Here is a 17,439-nt window from a genome sequence, read left to right on the forward strand (position 1 = left end):
TTTTTATTTTTATTTACAGAGCTGTGGCAGCTTACCTTCGTGCCCTAAGCTTGAGTCCAAATCATGCAGTGGTGCATGGCAACCTGGCTTGTGTATACTATGAGCAAGGCCTGATAGATCTGGCAATAGACACCTACAGGCGAGCTATTGAACTGCAACCACATTTTCCTGATGCCTACTGCAACCTAGCCAATGCACTCAAAGAGAAGGGCAGTGTAAGACATTTATTCAGTCTATTTCTTTGTTACCTGGTGGGATTAAAAGGCTGTTTCTGTACCTATTGCTATTAAGTATCGAAGTGGTGAATTGTTTTACTTTCAAGTTTTGGTTGAGAGCATAGCAAAAATACTTACTTTCTGGAATATTTTCAGCCATTAGGCTTAATTAAGCAGTTGTTGGAATAACATCTGTGGTGGCTCTGTGCTCCTCCGTATAGGTGTTGAATAATTTGTTTCATTTTCTAGGTTGCCGAAGCAGAAGATTGTTACAATACAGCTCTCCGGCTGTGTCCCACCCATGCAGACTCTCTGAATAACCTAGCCAATATCAAAAGAGAACAGGGAAACATTGAAGAGGCTGTTCGCTTATATCGTAAAGCATTGGAAGTATGTTCAGGGTGGTGTGGCTGGATATTTTTTTCTGTGTGTTAGTAGAGGAAAGGCAGTTAAAGATTGCCATGTCATCCACCTCTTTTGTAAAAGCAGTGGTTGAATCATTCATTGAACCAGTAATTATCTAAGGTATGAATGAAGTCTTGTGTGACATTCAGGGAAGTCCCTATGTTGAGTTTGTTATTTTATGGGCAGGTAGAGCTACACGGAAAAGTTAAACTGAGTTAACAATTCAAGAGAGGTTACAAATAAGTACATAATTTCAGTGCCTGATGGCTGTAATGGTGGGTGGTGGTTGTGGTAGGAACTTAATAAGAGACCGAGATTTTAGAAAAGAGAGATGCTGGAGTAATCGGCATAAGCTGGATGAGGAGAGGTCTTACCTCCTCACCTTTGGAAACAAGGAGAGGTAAAAAATAAAGGAAGAGGTAGAATTTGAGTCACTTGATTTTGAAGAATGAGGAGACTTGGAGAAGGTAGACAGAAATGTAGGGATATAAAGATACTTGAGCAAAGTTCTTACCGTGGTAAGTTTTTACTGCTGGTTTAGAAGTTTTTTTTAAACCTCGGATGTCATCTTGACTCTGTAGGTCTTCCCAGAGTTTGCTGCTGCTCATTCAAATTTAGCAAGTGTACTGCAGCAGCAGGGGAAACTTCAGGAAGCTCTGATGCATTATAAGGAGGCTATTCGGTAAGATCCTCACTGTCTAATTTTTTTTTCTTTTACATTTTTAAATGTTTGGCCTGTGGCATATTTGGCTTGTGTTAAGATGACTTTTAATAACCACAGACTAACATTACAGGGAGTTAAAGCTTTTTGTACTAGAAGAAGAAAATCTTCGTTTTCTCTTTTAGAATTAGTCCTACCTTTGCTGATGCCTACTCGAACATGGGAAACACTCTAAAGGAGATGCAGGATGTTCAGGGAGCTTTGCAGTGTTACACACGTGCCATTCAGATTAACCCTGCGTTTGCAGATGCCCACAGCAATTTGGCTTCCATTCATAAGGTTACTACTGTTGATTATAATATATGCATCTAAGCACCTAATGTTTAATTCTAGCAAAACTTTTAACCATCCCACTTTACTTATTTCTAGGATTCAGGGAATATTCCAGAAGCGATTGCTTCCTACCGCACTGCTCTGAAACTGAAGCCTGATTTTCCTGATGCTTATTGTAACTTGGCTCATTGCCTGCAGGTAAAGAATAACAGGCCAGTAATTGGGTTTCGGTGTGGCAATCACTTTTTAATTGTTATGTGCCACATTAATCCAACCCTGGCCAGAGACCTTTAAACGAACTGTTTTCTAAAGGGTTATCTGAAGTTATATTAGGCCAAAGTCATGTAAAATGTTAAATCTTGGAATAGGGTTTTCTGGGAAATAACTCCCCCCCCCCCCCCACCAAGACTTTATTTGACAGAGAGAGCCAGAGAGCACAGGCTGGGGGGTGGGGCGGAGATGGCAGAGGGAGAGGGAGAAGCAGGCTCCCCACTGAGCAGCAAGACTGACATGGGGCTCCATCCCAGGACCCCGGGATCACAATCTGAGCCAAAGGCAGATGCCCGATCACCTGAGCCACCTAGGTGCCTCTGGGTAGTAACTGTTTCTTGCCTCCTCTAGATTGTCTGTGACTGGACAGACTATGATGAGCGAATGAAGAAGTTGGTCAGTATTGTGGCTGACCAGCTAGAGAAGAACAGGTTGCCTTCTGTGCACCCTCATCATAGTATGCTATACCCTCTTTCTCACGGCTTCAGGAAGGCTATTGCTGAGAGGCATGGAAACCTCTGCTTGGATAAGGTACGATTGTTTTGTCTCAATCTTTCTGTTTCATAATAAAGTACAGATACAGAAGATGACGTGAATCAGTCATATGTATGTGGTTCCATGAGTTACTTACTATAAGGTGAACACAACCCACGCTGAGAAACGAGATACCCCAGAGACACCATGTGTCAATCATGACCCTTCCATCCCCTAGGGTGGAATTCTAACAGTAGAGGACTGGTGTTTGAAAACCATGACGTTTAAGAAAAGTGTTTGGTATTTTATACTCTGCTTTGAGAATTAGAGCAGTACTTGATCAAAGATGACAGTTTGCTCAGCAGAATGGATTAGAGTGCTAGATGTAATTCTGTGTTTTAGAAATGCTTCCTTATAGAATTTTCTAAAATGCAGGGTATGTCATGCTCTGTCCACACTGCCTCGAGCTTTCTCCAAGTTTTAGATTTGCTCAAGCTACTTCTTAGGCCTCAGGAACAGGTCAGAGTATGAAGCATATTATATAAACTGCTAAGATTGGATTGAATTGGCTGTATGACTTAAGTATTCTGGGCACACCATTCCCAACAGATGGAAAGTACAGGCTTGTTTTGTTTTTTATCAGTTTTCCTAGATGAAGATTTATGTATAGATTCAACTGTACTAACAGGCATTGGTTTCTGTTGGTAGATTAATGTCCTTCATAAGCCACCATATGAACATCCAAAAGACTTGAAGCTTAGTGATGGTCGGCTGCGTGTAGGATATGTGAGTTCTGACTTTGGGAATCATCCTACTTCTCACCTTATGCAGTCTATTCCAGGCATGCACAATCCTGATAAATTTGAGGTAAGACTAGTATTTCCCTAGAGACACTATTTGTTTTATTAAAAAAAAAAAACAACAACAAAAAATATTTCTGGCTTTTATCATCACCATTAGGTGTTAAGGTCAGTCAGTGTCTTTTTGAAAGATTTGAGCCAAGATTAGTTTTACATTTAATTTTAATTTTTTAATTGAAATACAGTTGACATACAATATTACATTAGTTTCAGGTGTACAACATAGTGATTCACATTCGTTCATTATGAAATGCTCACCACAGTAAGTGTAGTTACTGTCTGTTACCATATGAAGTCATTAAATGTTGACTGAATTCCCTATGCTGTACTTTTCCAGTTAGAAAACAAGTCACAGGGGTGGAGTTTGTACGTCTTAATCTCGTTCACCATTTTACCCATTCTCCTCACCTCCTCCCTCTGGCAACCACCATTTTGTTCTCTGTACTTAGGAGTCTGTTTCTGTGTATTTTTTGTTTGGTCATTTGTTTTGTTTTATAATTCCATATGTAAGTGAAACCATATGGTACTTGTCTTTTTCCGTCTGACTTATTTCACTTAGCATAATATTCTCTAGTTCCATCCATGTTGTTGTGAATGGCAAGATTTCATTCTTTTCTCTGGTTCTATTGTATGTATGCATGTGTGTATGCCAACACCCTCTGTGTATTCTTTATCCATTCATCTCTTGATGGACATATAGGTGGTTGCTTCTGTATCTTGTTAAGCTGAGGATTTTAAATACATTGTGTGCTGCCCTTCAGGTATTCTGTTATGCCCTGAGCCCAGATGATGGCACAAACTTCAGAGTGAAAGTGATGGCAGAAGCCAATCATTTCATTGATCTCTCTCAGGTAGGCGAAACTCCTACACTTCAGGCTTTAAATTTAAAACAAATAGTTAATGAAACTATTGGTGTAAAGCTTGTATTTTTCATGACCAGTATTTAACATCAGCCATTACATATGGATAATTACTGCGATCTTATTTCTCTGATCATTTACATTTGTAATCAGTGTGGATTGTGCTGACGTTGCAGATGAAATCAAAATGGGATCTATTTGTGCTTGGACATAAAACTCTTCAGGAAATGCTGCCTTGGAAGAGGAATAAATAGGTTATTTAAAGAAAATAGAGGAATTCTAGGGTTCATCATGGTTCATCTGTTTTTGTGGGCATTAGCCTTTGGTTAACTTTATTTCTGTACTTGTTCTATTGTTATTTTTAGGAGCATCAATTTTATGATAAATTAAGATTGAGGGCACCTGGGTGGCTCAGTTGGTTAAGTGGCTGCCTTTGGCTCAGGTCATGATCTCTGGGTTCTGGGATCGAGTCCTGCATTGGGCTCCCTGCTCAGGGGGGAATCTGCTCCCTCTGCCTGCTGCTCCCCTTGCTTGTACTGTCTGTCTTTATGTGAAATAAGTAAATAAAATCTATTTTTTTTAAGATTTTAAAAAATCTTAAAAAAAAAAGATTTTATTTATTTATTTGACAGAGATCACAAATAGGCAGAGACGCAGGCAGAGAGAGAGGGGGAAGCAGGCTTCCCACTGAGCAGAGAGCCCGATGCAGGACTCGATCCCAGGACCCTGAGATCATGACCTGAGCAGAAGGCAGAGGTTTACCCACTAAGCCACCCAGGCGCCCAGTAAATAAAATCTTTAAACAAAATTAAGATTGAAACTTGTGGAGGAATTAATTTGCTTGGTCTAGAGGTTTTTCTTTATAGATTCTGTGGGTCACTTTGGTGACTAAAAGGGATATGCAGTGTATGGTATATCTAGTAATTGATACATGAATCATTCAAGTTCCAGCAGAAGGGTTGTGAGATCTTGTCATTTAGTAAATAGTGTGTGCCACCATTTTCAGCAATGTAGCTGTTGCTTTGGGAGTATACGTAACCCTTCCTGATGTAGGGTTACCAAGAAGCATACTGTCCTCCACATCTGGGATGTTCAGGGACCCACTGCTTATTGACTGTGGAGTCTAAACTCTTCAGCAGGGCCCTCACAGTCTTTTTTTTTTTTTAATTTATTTATTTAGAGAGAGAGGGCTCAAGTTGGGGTGGGGAGAGACAGAGGAGAGAATCTCAAGTAGACTCCGTGCTGAGTGTGGAGCCCGACATAGGGATCCATCTCATGAACCTACGATCATGACCTGAGCCAAAATCAAGAGTTGGACGCTTGACTGAGCCACCCAGGCACCCCAGCCTTCACAGTCTTTCTAAGTCTGAGCACAGCCATGTTTGCCAATGCTTTTCACCTGCCATTTGCCCTCATATATACCTTAAACCAGACAGAAGTGATCTACTCAGCATTTGCAAAATCTGCCATGCACTTTACTCTGGTTCTTTATTCATTTTGTTTTCTATTGAGATTCTGTTCTGTCCAACTGCCTTATTCATCTTTGAAGGCCCATTTCAAACACCAGTCCTCTATGAAGTCTTGTTATTCATAGGTTCAATATAGAGTAAACTCCGCTTCCTGCGTATTCTTTTTCTGTAATGTTTTGGGCCCATTTTAATGGCACTTAGCCACATTTTAATGCTGCATTAATGTAATTTGTGTTACCGTGTTTTGCACCTATGACTCTGAATTCTATTTGCCATTAAAGCTAATTGAATTAGTTTGAGATTACACATAGTTCTTATTTTTTTTTTATTCCACAGATTCCATGCAATGGAAAAGCAGCTGATCGCATTCATCAGGATGGCATACACATCCTTGTAAATATGAATGGTTATACCAAGGGTGCTCGAAATGAACTCTTTGCTCTCAGGCCTGCTCCTATTCAGGTAAAGGAACTAAATAGTAATTGCTCACAATGTTTATTGAGCTAAAAAGAGTGATTTCTGCTACCCCCGACCCCCTGGTTACCTGGCATTTGAAATAACAGACATGCTTGACTTAAGAAAAAAAAAATATAGTTCTTGAAATGTACAGGGATAAAGAATTTTGAGTGTCGAATACAATATGCACAGGCACATGATTAGAGACACGCAATTCATGGTTGAGTACAAACAGTTGTTTGGTATTGTAAATTGGAAAAACATTTAACACTTCAAAAGGTAGTCTGAGATACTACATCATCTCTCTTGGCTAAAGAAGTCAACCCTTCTTGTATGTTTATTTAGTTTTGAACTCTTTTGATGAAAATTTTTAGGTTTTGGCCTGGTTTCTTTTTTCTTCTAGGCCATGTGGCTGGGATACCCTGGGACTAGTGGTGCACTTTTCATGGACTACATCATCACTGATCAGGAAACGTCACCAGCTGAAGTTGCTGAGCAGTATTCTGAGAAACTGGCTTATATGCCCCATACTTTCTTTATTGGTGATCATGCTAATATGTTCCCTCACTTGAAGGTAGGTAGAAAAACAGTGCTATGTGGATGTTGCAAAGAACTGTAGTCATTTCTTTGTTGTTGTCCCTAAGAATCCTAAAAGATTTGTCTCAAACATTTTTTGTTTTAATTAGAAAAAAGCAGTCATCGATTTTAAGTCCAATGGTCACATCTATGATAATCGGATTGTTCTTAATGGCATCGACCTCAAAGCATTTCTTGATAGTCTGCCGGATGTGAAAATTGTCAAGGTCAGAACCTGGTCAATATTGTCATTGAAATGAAGTTATCTGCATTTGGGATCTTATCCCTAATGATACATTTTGTCATTTTTTCCTTACAGATGAAGTGTCCTGATGGAGGAGACAATGGTGACAGCAGTAATACAGCTCTTAATATGCCCGTTATTCCTATGAATACCATTGCGGAAGCAGTTATCGAGATGATTAACAGAGGGCAAATTCAGATAACAATTAATGGGTTCAGTATTAGCAATGGACTAGCAACTACCCAGGTGAGGAGAGAATAGAGCATAATATGTACCACCAGGTATTCTTTTATCCCCTCCAGGAGGTATAAGCATCATTATCCCTGTTTAATAGTTGAGGAATTGAGTCCAGTGGAAATTGGCATCTTACATAGATTTGTCTCATTATTTTATTTTTTAAAAGATTTTATTTACTTGAGAGAGAGAGAGAGACAGAGATAGCGTAAGCAAGGATGAGAGGGAAAAGCAGGCTCCCTGCTGAGCGGGGAGACTGATGTAGGACTCGATCCCAGGACCCTGGGATTATGACCTGAGCCGAAGGCAGATGCTTAACCAACTCAGCCACCCAGGTGCCCCTCAATTTGTCTTACTTTAAAAATCTCTTGGATTCAGCCAGTAGCTCACTTAATGAGGGTCTACTTGGTTAACAATATGTTCTTACTCCTTGCCTGTGGCTTTCTTCTTATCAACAGTGAATAATTATCTGTACTTAATACAGTTTCTTGCTTCTTTTTTTTTTTTTTAAGATTATTTATTTATTTATTTATTTGACAGAGAGAAATCACAAGTAGGCAGAGAGGCAGGCAGAGAGAGATAGAGAGGAGGAAGCAGGCTCCCTGCTGAGCAGAGAGCCCGATGCGGGACTCGATCCCAGGACCCTGAGATCATGACCTGAGCCAAAGGCAGCGGCTTAACCACTGAGCCACCCAGGCGCCCCAGTTTCTTGCTTCTGTTACTCATTCTTTCCCTAGTTAAGTCTTCTTTCCTTTTAAGACTTTTTAGTTCAGATAGTTCCTCCAGGAATCCATTCCTGTCCTTATCACTAATCTGCTAATCTCACCTTTCCTGTTCTGTGCTACTTGTCTTTTCTGCTTCTGTAATACCTGGGATGTATTTTATATCCAGCACAGCATGTTATCATTGTTGTGTTGTGTATTCTCTGTTGAACTGAATTCCTTTAGGGTCCATGTCTTAGTCACAGTAATGTACTATGTGTTCAGTAAATATATATTGTATATTAGAGTGAGTATGTAGCTCTGTCAAGATTATAAGGCAAGGATTTCTCAGGAGTTAAAAGTTTTAGTGGTGTAATAGTTTATACTAAAGGTGCTCAAAATGAACTCTTTTCTCTCAGGCTAGCTTTTGTTAAGGCAAAGAAATTGATAATAGTCACTTACAGTGTATAATTCTTGAAATGCACAGGGACAAAGAATTTTGAGTTTAGAACACAATGCCCAAATGTATGAAATGTCCATGCATACTTGGAATAGTTATATAACAGTTTAAGGCAGTACCCAGATGTGTGGGAATTGTAAGGCTGTAATTAATTGTATATGTAGATACTTAAAAATAGTGATCATCAGTATGAGGAGATGCAGGAGAGATCATTTGGAGGAATAAATTTAGCCTTCAAGGGTGGGTGTGATTTAGAAAAGGACATTTCATTCATTAAAAATAAGCAGAAAAGGGGTGTGCCTAGATGGCTCAGTCATTAAGTGTCTGCCATCAGCTCAGGTCATGATCCTGGGATGCTGAGATCGAGCCCCACATTGGGCTCCCTTCTCCATGGGAAGCCTGCTTCTCTTTCTCCCTCTCTTTCTGTTCCCCTCTATAGCTGTGTGTGTGTGTGTGTGTGTGTGTGTGTGTGAAATTAATAAAATCTTAAGAAAATAAGCAAAGCTTGCTGTTGGAATAATAAGGTTTTGAAAAGAATTTTTTGGCTTGAGTCGTAAGTTTGAAGGTGTGGAGTGGTTCCCCTCCCATTAAGATAATACTGTAACATTTTCCGTTTTTTTTTTTTTTTGTTTGTTTTGTTTTGTTTTGTTTTTAAGAAAGAGGCCTTTCTTTCTTTTTTTTTTTTTTTTAAGATTTTATTTATTTATTTGACAGAGAGAGTTCACAGTAGACAGATAGGCAGGCAGAGAGAGAGAGAAGGAAGCAGGCTCCCTGCTGAGCAGGGATCCTGATGCGGGACTCGATCCCAGGATCCTGAGATCATGACCTGAGCCGAAGGCAGCGGCTTAACCCACTGAGCCACCCAGGCGCCCCATTTTCCGTTTTTTGACTTAATATGTCATGAATATTTTTTCATAGTTCAAATGACATAACTTTTAATGGTTATACTATTTGGCATCTGAAGGTTTCTTTCTTTATTTATTTTTTAGATAGTTATTTGAGGGGTGCCTGAGTGGTTGAGTGGGTTAAAGCCTCTGCCTTCTGCTCAGGTCATGATTCCAGGTTCCTGAGATCGAGCCCTGCATCAGGCTCCCTGCTGGGAGCCTGCTTCCTCCTCTCTCTCTGCCTACTTGGAATCTCTGTCAGTCAAATAAATAAATAAAATCTTTAAAAAAAAGATTATTTGAGAGAGCGTGTGTGCATGTGTGTATGAGAACAGGTTGGGGGAGGGGCAGAGTGAGGAGAGAGAAAAACCTCAAGCTGACTCACCGCTGGCCTCGGAGTCTGAAAACCCCGAGATCACGACCTGAGCTGAAATCAGAAGTCAGATGCCCAACCTGCTGAGCCACCTGGCACCCCAAGGATTCTTCATTAGTTAAAAAATACCAGATGCTGCTGGCTTTAAATATAAATGGCTTTAAATATAAACATGTATTGTTTTTCATGTTCCAGATCAACAATAAAGCTGCCACTGGAGAAGAGGTTCCTCGTACCATTATTGTAACCACACGTTCTCAGTATGGGTTACCAGAAGATGCCATTGTGTACTGTAATTTTAATCAGTTATACAAAATCGACCCTTCTACTTTGCAGATGTGGGCAAATGTGAGTATGGGTAGATTCATTATTCATGTCTAAATAACTGGTAGAGATTATGTAGACCATGTTACTAAGGCTGGCCTCCACTTCCATTCAGGAGCTGTTGTGCTCATTTCTACAAAAGAGTAGATTTTTCAGCCATTTTTGATTTTTTTTTTTTTAAATAAAAAAATTTTTTTTGAGTGTAGTTGACACAGTATTTTTATTTTATTTTATTTTTTAAGGTTTTATTTATCCATTTGAGAGAGAGAGATGAGAGGGGAGAAGGTCAGATTCCCCACAGAGCTGGGAGCCTGATGCAGGACTTGATCCTGGGACTCCAGGATCATGATCTGAGTCTAGGGCAGTTGCCCAACCAACTGAGCCACCCAGCAGCCCTACTTTATTTAATTTATTTATTTATTTAGCAGAGAGAGAGACACAGCTAGAGAGGGAACAGAAGTAGGGGGAGTGGGAGAGAGAGCAGCAGGCTTCCCACTAAGCAAGGAGCCCAATGTGGGACTTAATCCCAGGACCCTGGGATCATGACCTGAGCCGAAGGCAGATGCTTAATGACTGAGCCACCCAGGTGCTCCTTGATTTTTCCTTCCAGTGTATAAATATCACGTTAAGAACCTTTTTAACTTATGTATTCAAAACCAGGGATCAACAAACTTTTTTTTAAAGGGCCAGATGGTAATTATTTTTGTTTTTTGTAGTTCGTACTCTGTTGCATTTGCTTAACTCTGCCATTTGGAGCAGGCAAGCACCATAGACATTATGTAAATGTAGGAGTATAAATATGTTCCATTTAAGTTTTATTTACCAAAGCAGACAATATGCCAGATTTGGCTTACAGGTTATAGTTTACCAACCCATGGTCTAAACTGAAAGCAAAAGCATCATGTCCACATCCAGCCATGTGTGACAGTCTACAAGTATTGTATATGTAGGCTCAGTATTGAGCCACCCAGGCGCCCTGTTTCTGTAACTTTTATACACACAGTCACGCCTGCTTGTTTACATACTGTCTGTAGCTGTTTTCCAGTGACAAGGACAGAATTGAGTAGTTATGACAGAGTCCATGTGGTTGCAAAGCCAAAAATATTTGTTCTCTGGTCCTTTACAGAAAAGTCTGCTGACACCTGATCTTGATTAGGCACATAGTCAGGCAAGTGTGAGCTAATCCTGTTTGTTGTGTCATGCTGGGGGATTTAAAATTTGAAATGGAAAATTTCTTGCTCATCGGCAAAAACCACTGTCAATAATGATTCCCAGAGGGCACAGCTGCCTCAGATTTTGCCAATTGGTAACTTGTTTTGTGTCTTAAGTCAGTTTTCTCTTTCTTTGAACTCTGGGAACAGCTAAGCACAACAGGAACCTGTAATTCAGTTGATCTAATTCATCTATGAGGTAAAGACAGAGTTCATCGTAGGCTGCTATCTGGGTGACAAGAATAGAGGGGTAGAATTATTAGAGCTCTATGAGAGCCTTTCTTGAGAAGGGCAGAACTGCTATTAAAAACTATTCTTGGGGCACCTGGGTGGCTCAGTGGGTTAAAGCCTCTGCCTTCAGCTCAGGTCATGATCCCAGGGTCCTGGGATCGAGCCCCACATGGGACTCTCTGCTCAGTGGGGAGCCTGCTTCCCCCACTCTCTCCCTGCCTGCCTCTCTGCCTACTTGTGATCTCTGTCAAATAAATAAATAAAACCTTTAAAAAAAAAAAAACCTATTCTTATTTTCCCTGTTTTAGATTCTAAAGCGTGTTCCCAATAGTGTGCTGTGGCTGTTGCGGTTTCCAGCAGTAGGAGAACCTAATATTCAACAGTATGCGCAAAACATGGGCCTTCCCCAAAACCGTATCATTTTTTCACCTGTTGCTCCTAAAGAGGAACATGTCAGGAGAGGCCAGCTGGCCGATGTCTGCCTGGACACTCCCCTTTGTAATGGACACACCACAGGGATGGATGTTCTCTGGGCAGGAACACCCATGGTCACTATGCCAGGTGAGTTGCCCATAAATCATTGGAATCTTCCTTTTTCCTTTTAAAACCTCCTTTAGGGGAAACATTTTTTTAGGTGAAATTGTGTGTACTAGAAGCAGCACTTAGGGCAAGATGATAAAAAATGAGCTTTGTTCCAAATATAAGCACTTCGTTCCATTCTCTTCATCTGCATTGTATGGGGTACATAACAAACAACATTAATAACTGCTGTTTATATCCTCAGATGTGCAGTCTGTTCTCTTTTCTTTTTCTCTCTTTTTTTTTTTTTTTTTTTTTTTTTTTTGCAGGAGAGACTCTTGCTTCTCGAGTTGCAGCTTCCCAGCTCACTTGTTTAGGTTGTCTTGAGCTTATTGCTAAAAATAGACAAGAATATGAAGACATAGCTGTGAAACTGGGAACTGACCTAGAATAGTAAGTAAACTTTTCCGTGAATGAATTTTATGGTAAAGGAGATAGATAAGGAAAATTTAGAGAGGATATAGATGTTACACAATGAAATCATAAAATAAGGATAATATGAAATAGGTGATTTAGTTGTATGATCTCTAGATGAGAGAACTTCTGAACTTCCATAAAAGGTAGTGATCAATAGGTGTGACTATGTAAAGAGTAAATGGCTGAATAAAAGTGAGTCAAGAAAATAAAAAGGCAAGCAAAGAGGGAAAGAAAATCTTTGTTTCTGTGTCAAATAATAATAGCTTGGTTATATAAAGACCAAAGAACATTCATATCTTAAATTCCTTAAAAGGAAACTAAACACGGAAATGAACAGACAACTCACTCAAGTAGAAATACAACTGGTTAATAAGAGAAAGTTTCAACCTCTGTAGAGGTAGAAATGCAAATATAAAATAACATTGTAGTATAGCCATTATTTGCCAGAAAATAAATATTTTTAGTATGATACAAGGGATGAGGGAGCATCCAGATGCTGGCCTTTTCATACATTTCAGACAGTGAGTAAATTGGTACAACCCTTCCTCAAAATTTGAAGAGTCTAGGGAAAACAGCCAGACCTTTGACCCTATTAGGGTGCTACATCTTCATTATAGCCTAAGGGAAAATGCCAGCATAACTTCAGTGCCCTAAGTGGGTGGGAATTAGAGGGGGGGTGGTGCTTAGATAAGTGATGCTTTAGCCTACAATGAAGTAGTGTTTCTCTCTTAAATGAGGCTTTTCTTTGGGTATTCTAGGTAATTTTTTTTCTTCTTGTTTTTCTGAGAAGTAGCATATTCTAGAGAGACCGCTTGGCGGTTTGAATCCACGCCCTCCCACTTATAAGGTTTGTGACCTTGGGCAAGTTAGTCTGTACGTGCCTTGCTTTTTCTATCTGCAAAATGGGGATGCATGATAGTACCTACCTTGCAGAGATGTAAGGGTTAAAAAAAAGGTGTTCCATGTAAAGCACTTAACAAAAGTTCTTGGTAAGCATTCAGAAGATGTTAAGCATTTATATTTTCAAAATCTTCATTGAATATCATATATATTTAAGAAGAATGAAAATTTTGAGCTCAGTCATTAAAAAAATTAAGGTTTGTGTCCATCATTCTAGAGAGAACTACAGTAAATGTTTTAGTTTTAGTGTATTTAAAAAATTTTTTTGGAGCTTAGTTGATTTCATATGATACTTTTCTCCAACATTTTGTTATAAAAGTTTTCAGTCTTACAATAAACTTCTGTACCTACTGCCTAGATTTTACCGCTAACACTTTACTATCCTTGCTTTATTACGTATCTGTTCCTCTTTTTATTCCTTTAGCCATATAGCAATCCATCTTATATGATACATTTTGAAGTACATTACAGACCTCCATACTCCTGTATACTTAAGAATGGACATCCTTAGAGTTTAATATTATTTTGGAGGCAGAATTTATATACAGTGGAATGCATAAATCTTAAATTTGAGTTTTAAGACCTGCCTTTGTAACCCAAACCTGTAACAGTATATGGAAACATTATCATCACTCCGGAAAGTTCGTTCACATTCCTTCTCAGTTGGTCCTTCACACCAACCCTCAGGACAACTACTACTGTCCTGAAATTTTTTCCCCATAACTTAGTTTTGCCTTTCTAGAACCATATACAAATGAAACCATACAGTATGCACTCTATAGGTTTTTTTCATCTAGTATAATGTTGTGAGATTGATCCCTGATGTTGGCCTATATCAGTACTTCATTTTTTTTTTTATTGCTGAGTAGTATTTCATTGTATGGATGTAGCACAGTTCAACCATTCTCCCGTTGACATACAGAACTTAGAAAAATAGAGCACAGAAGTACATTTATTTGAAAGGTAGCATTAATATAGTCATGGTTGGGTTGAAGCCAACATAATGTATAGCCATTTTACTAGTTCTGTCACAAAAACTTTAAAACTTTTTTATTAATTGCTTTTAAAAATGCATAAAAGTGTTCCAGCTTCTCCCTCTGAGGTAGTAATTCTCTCCATAGAAGAAGAATCTCATATATTACATATCTCTTACATATTCAGAAGAGGAATTGAGAATTCTTTACCTGTCTGTTCCCAGTGAAGGACTGATTGCTTCTTTTCCCTATTTTGAATAAAACCATGTTCTTGGTGATAATTAGGAACACTTTTTGCTAATATCTAAGTAATTCACATGTAAGTGGAAAATTATGGCAGTAGAGATAGTATATTTCTTATCCCTTGGAGTATTTTTCCTATTTCATTAAAATATTCATAAACTGAAAACTTCATTTCACATTCGTGGCTTAGCTATTGTAAATGATGCTTCAGTGACCATCTTTGAATGGCCAGGTTTGCCTGCATCTCTGATCATTTCCTTTTGGATAGATGTAAAAGTGTTACTGATCGGTCCGAGGGTTGTTAACATTTTAGTTTCTTGACACACACATTGCTAAATCTCTTAACGAAAAGGGTAAGCAGTGTACATTCTAACTGGTACATGGGAGTAGACACGTGTGATTGCCAATTCTTTCTTTTAAAGGTAGAAGTGAGCTGAAATGGAGAAAGCATGGGATCTCGTGGATATACTTTTTTAGGAAAAACAATATTTTCAGAGGACGTGGAGGCGAACTTGATTATTCTAAGTGTTAGCGTTACGTTAGCTGTGATCCTTCCCTTTTTCAGCGTTGAGGTCAGTGTGGCCAGTCAGAAGAGAACACAGTGTGAAGTACAGTCATGTATTTTACCACAAAGGTGACTAGGAATTTGTGAGGGCTGGTTCTGAATTTTTCTGCTCTGATTTGTAAGCTTGGTTCTTTTTTGTTCTATTGCCTAGCCTGAAGAAAATTCGTGGCAAAGTGTGGAAGCAGAGAATATCTAGCCCTCTGTTCAACACCAAACAATACACAATGGAACTAGAGCGGCTCTATCTACAGATGTGGGAGCACTATGCAGCTGGCAACAAACCTGATCACATGATTAAGCCTGTTGAAGTCACTGAATCGGCCTAAATAAAGACTATGCACAGGAGATTGCCCCTATACCTGAGCCTCAACCTTCTGGGGAAAGGGAACTAGATAATGTACTTTTGCTTATCTGTACGGTATCATGTTGCAGATGGGTGACAAATGATAATAGAATAGCACAGCCAGACTTGCTTCCTGCGTGATAGGGAGAGACACGAGATGGGAAACTGCTGTTCCACAAGGAATCTACACAGAATTTTGCAGCAACCAGGTGGTGCATAGGTCTGGAAGGTCTGATCTCCCTTGGTCTTCCGTGGGATGGTTAGTGTGGAGGGGAGATACAGATTGTCCAGCCGTTTTGTGATTCCATGGATTGATTGAGTCTTCTGAATTAATTATTTTCTTTATACTTTGGGTATTGGAGCTTTTAAAAATGTTTGGTTTCAGGTATTTTTATTCATGTGAAGTGTATATGATTCTCTTGAGATAAGGTTTTAAGCTAAAATGTTGCTCCTTGTTTTAGTTTCTGAACTCTACAAATTAATGGGGACTTTGCTGGTGTAGTCTTTTTTATAGGTTTTATAAACCACTTGAGCCTATATCAGTCGTTTTAGTGTCTGACCTAATGTTTGGAGCTATCAGTGCTTTGTTGGTTTAGATGATGACTCAAAAAATTTTTTCTGGTCTGTTTCCCATTTCCTTCTCTTCCCTTCCCCTCCTTTAAAGTTTCTCCTATAACTCAGCTAACAAAACGAAGTCTGATTTTAAATATCCCAGAGTGTTTATCTTAAACACATCATCTGGTGCCAAATGAAAATTCTTAGGAGTGATTATTAATTATGCAGGGCATAGTTGTGGTACTGTCATTGATGATAATAATATAGATTTTTGGGGGGCCTAGTTTTGACCTATTTCACCAGTGTTTTACCTTTGACTGCCCCTCTATGCTGCTTCCAAAAGTGATAGTGTGTGATAAGATTTTTACCTTCCTTTCTCGTTTTTTTTTTTTTTTTTTAAAGTGAGTCCTGTTCTTCCTATTTCTTTCAGCAGAAATGAAATCCCAGGTAAGTATAAGTATTCACGTATTTGATCAGTAAGTCACAGTTATCTTCGATACATTAAATAATTTTCATCAAAAAACATGTTAGAGGTAAAACGCTCTGAAGGACCAGCTATGTAAATGAGTAATTATTTTTCAGACCTTCTCGGGTATTATGTAATAATTGTCTTCTGGACTTGGTATTGAAGTCTGTACAGATCAGCCTCAGTAGTAGCAAGCGGCTTTGCTACTTGGTTTGGAGTACAAATTAGACTTTAGCCCTCCTGGAGCTTGAGTTCTTGGTATTAAAACCCATAGGAATACAATTACTGAATTTCAACAAAGGATCGAGGGCTTGAGGCTTAAATAAGCCGACATATGAATATATGTTTTGTGTTGCTGTACTGTACTTATGCTCTCCAGTAACAGATATTTTTTTGTCTGCTAGTAGTGTTCTAGATTATAATGTCTTTCCAAAGCGCTGAGGCAGTGCACCTATTCTGTAGTTGCAGCTGATGCCTGAATGTATCCTAGCTGACAAATTATTGATTAATAAGAACTTGAATTTTTGAAAGATTCTTACTGTTAACCAAAATCTGAGCAAGGAGTCTCAAATGTAATTCTTGCCAGAATTACATCTTAAATGAACTGTGTACCTTTTAAAAAATGTAAATCAAGAAACATCAGTGTAGGGATTTAATTTATTTTTTACCCGATGGAACTACCAGTCAGAGGTTGCCAGCTGGCATGGTTGCAGATAAACTGATGTTTGAAATGCACCAAACTACTTACTGTGGAATAGGAGAATATACTTCCAGTGCCCTCAAGGCTGTGACCTTACAGCCATTTTACATAGCACATCATTCCTCCTATAGGGATGAACTTTTTTTTCCTGGCACGAAAAGTAGCCGCTCTGGTTGAAGCTTTGCTTATTGTAATAGGCTTTTGTTTCCAGGTAACATGTCTGTGGAAGACTTAATTCTGAATAGAGCTATAGATATATCACTGGAAACTAATTGTTTTTTCTATTATACTCTGCTTTATCAGAAAAGTAAAACATTTAAATTGTGCTACAGAAATCCAGATGTTGTCTTGCGATCTTTAAACAATAAATGAATGATTTGCCCTTAATATGGCTGATGTATTTTGTATTCTGTGAGATTGAGTGTTGGACAGAAAAACAGGGTCACCCAGTGATGA

The 17,439-nt window shown here is 38.9% G+C and overlaps 1 protein-coding gene across 4 annotated transcripts in view; it reads left to right on the top strand.

Moving 5' to 3' along the window:
• OGT (O-linked N-acetylglucosamine (GlcNAc) transferase) overlaps positions 1–17,370 on the top strand; it is a 35,685-nt gene extending 18,315 nt beyond the window's left edge. For 3 of the 4 annotated variants that reach the window (XM_004777244.3, XM_004777245.3, XM_045074006.1), the window contains 16 exons: positions 20–215; positions 465–605; positions 1,202–1,302; positions 1,467–1,620; positions 1,711–1,812; positions 2,236–2,415; positions 3,067–3,225; positions 3,980–4,069; positions 5,884–6,009; positions 6,407–6,577; positions 6,690–6,806; positions 6,899–7,069; positions 9,671–9,823; positions 11,550–11,802; positions 12,090–12,213; positions 15,071–17,370. In XM_004777244.3, coding sequence (XP_004777301.1) covers positions 20–215; positions 465–605; positions 1,202–1,302; positions 1,467–1,620; positions 1,711–1,812; positions 2,236–2,415; positions 3,067–3,225; positions 3,980–4,069; positions 5,884–6,009; positions 6,407–6,577; positions 6,690–6,806; positions 6,899–7,069; positions 9,671–9,823; positions 11,550–11,802; positions 12,090–12,213; positions 15,071–15,245 — 2,413 coding nt within the window. In that variant the 3' untranslated portion in view covers positions 15,246–17,370. The remainder of the gene's footprint in view (positions 1–19; positions 216–464; positions 606–1,201; positions 1,303–1,466; positions 1,621–1,710; positions 1,813–2,235; positions 2,416–3,066; positions 3,226–3,979; positions 4,070–5,883; positions 6,010–6,406; positions 6,578–6,689; positions 6,807–6,898; positions 7,070–9,670; positions 9,824–11,549; positions 11,803–12,089; positions 12,214–15,070) is intronic. The other variant, XM_004777246.3, reaches the window with a different exon arrangement.
• Positions 17,371–17,439: the final 69 nt, after the last annotated feature.

The sequence above is a fragment of the Mustela putorius genome, unplaced genomic scaffold (genome assembly GCF_011764305.1).
Source record: "Mustela putorius furo isolate JIRA1106 unplaced genomic scaffold, ASM1176430v1.1 tig00537297_pilon_pilon_pilon, whole genome shotgun sequence".
Lineage (NCBI taxonomy): Eukaryota > Metazoa > Chordata > Mammalia > Carnivora > Mustelidae > Mustela > Mustela putorius.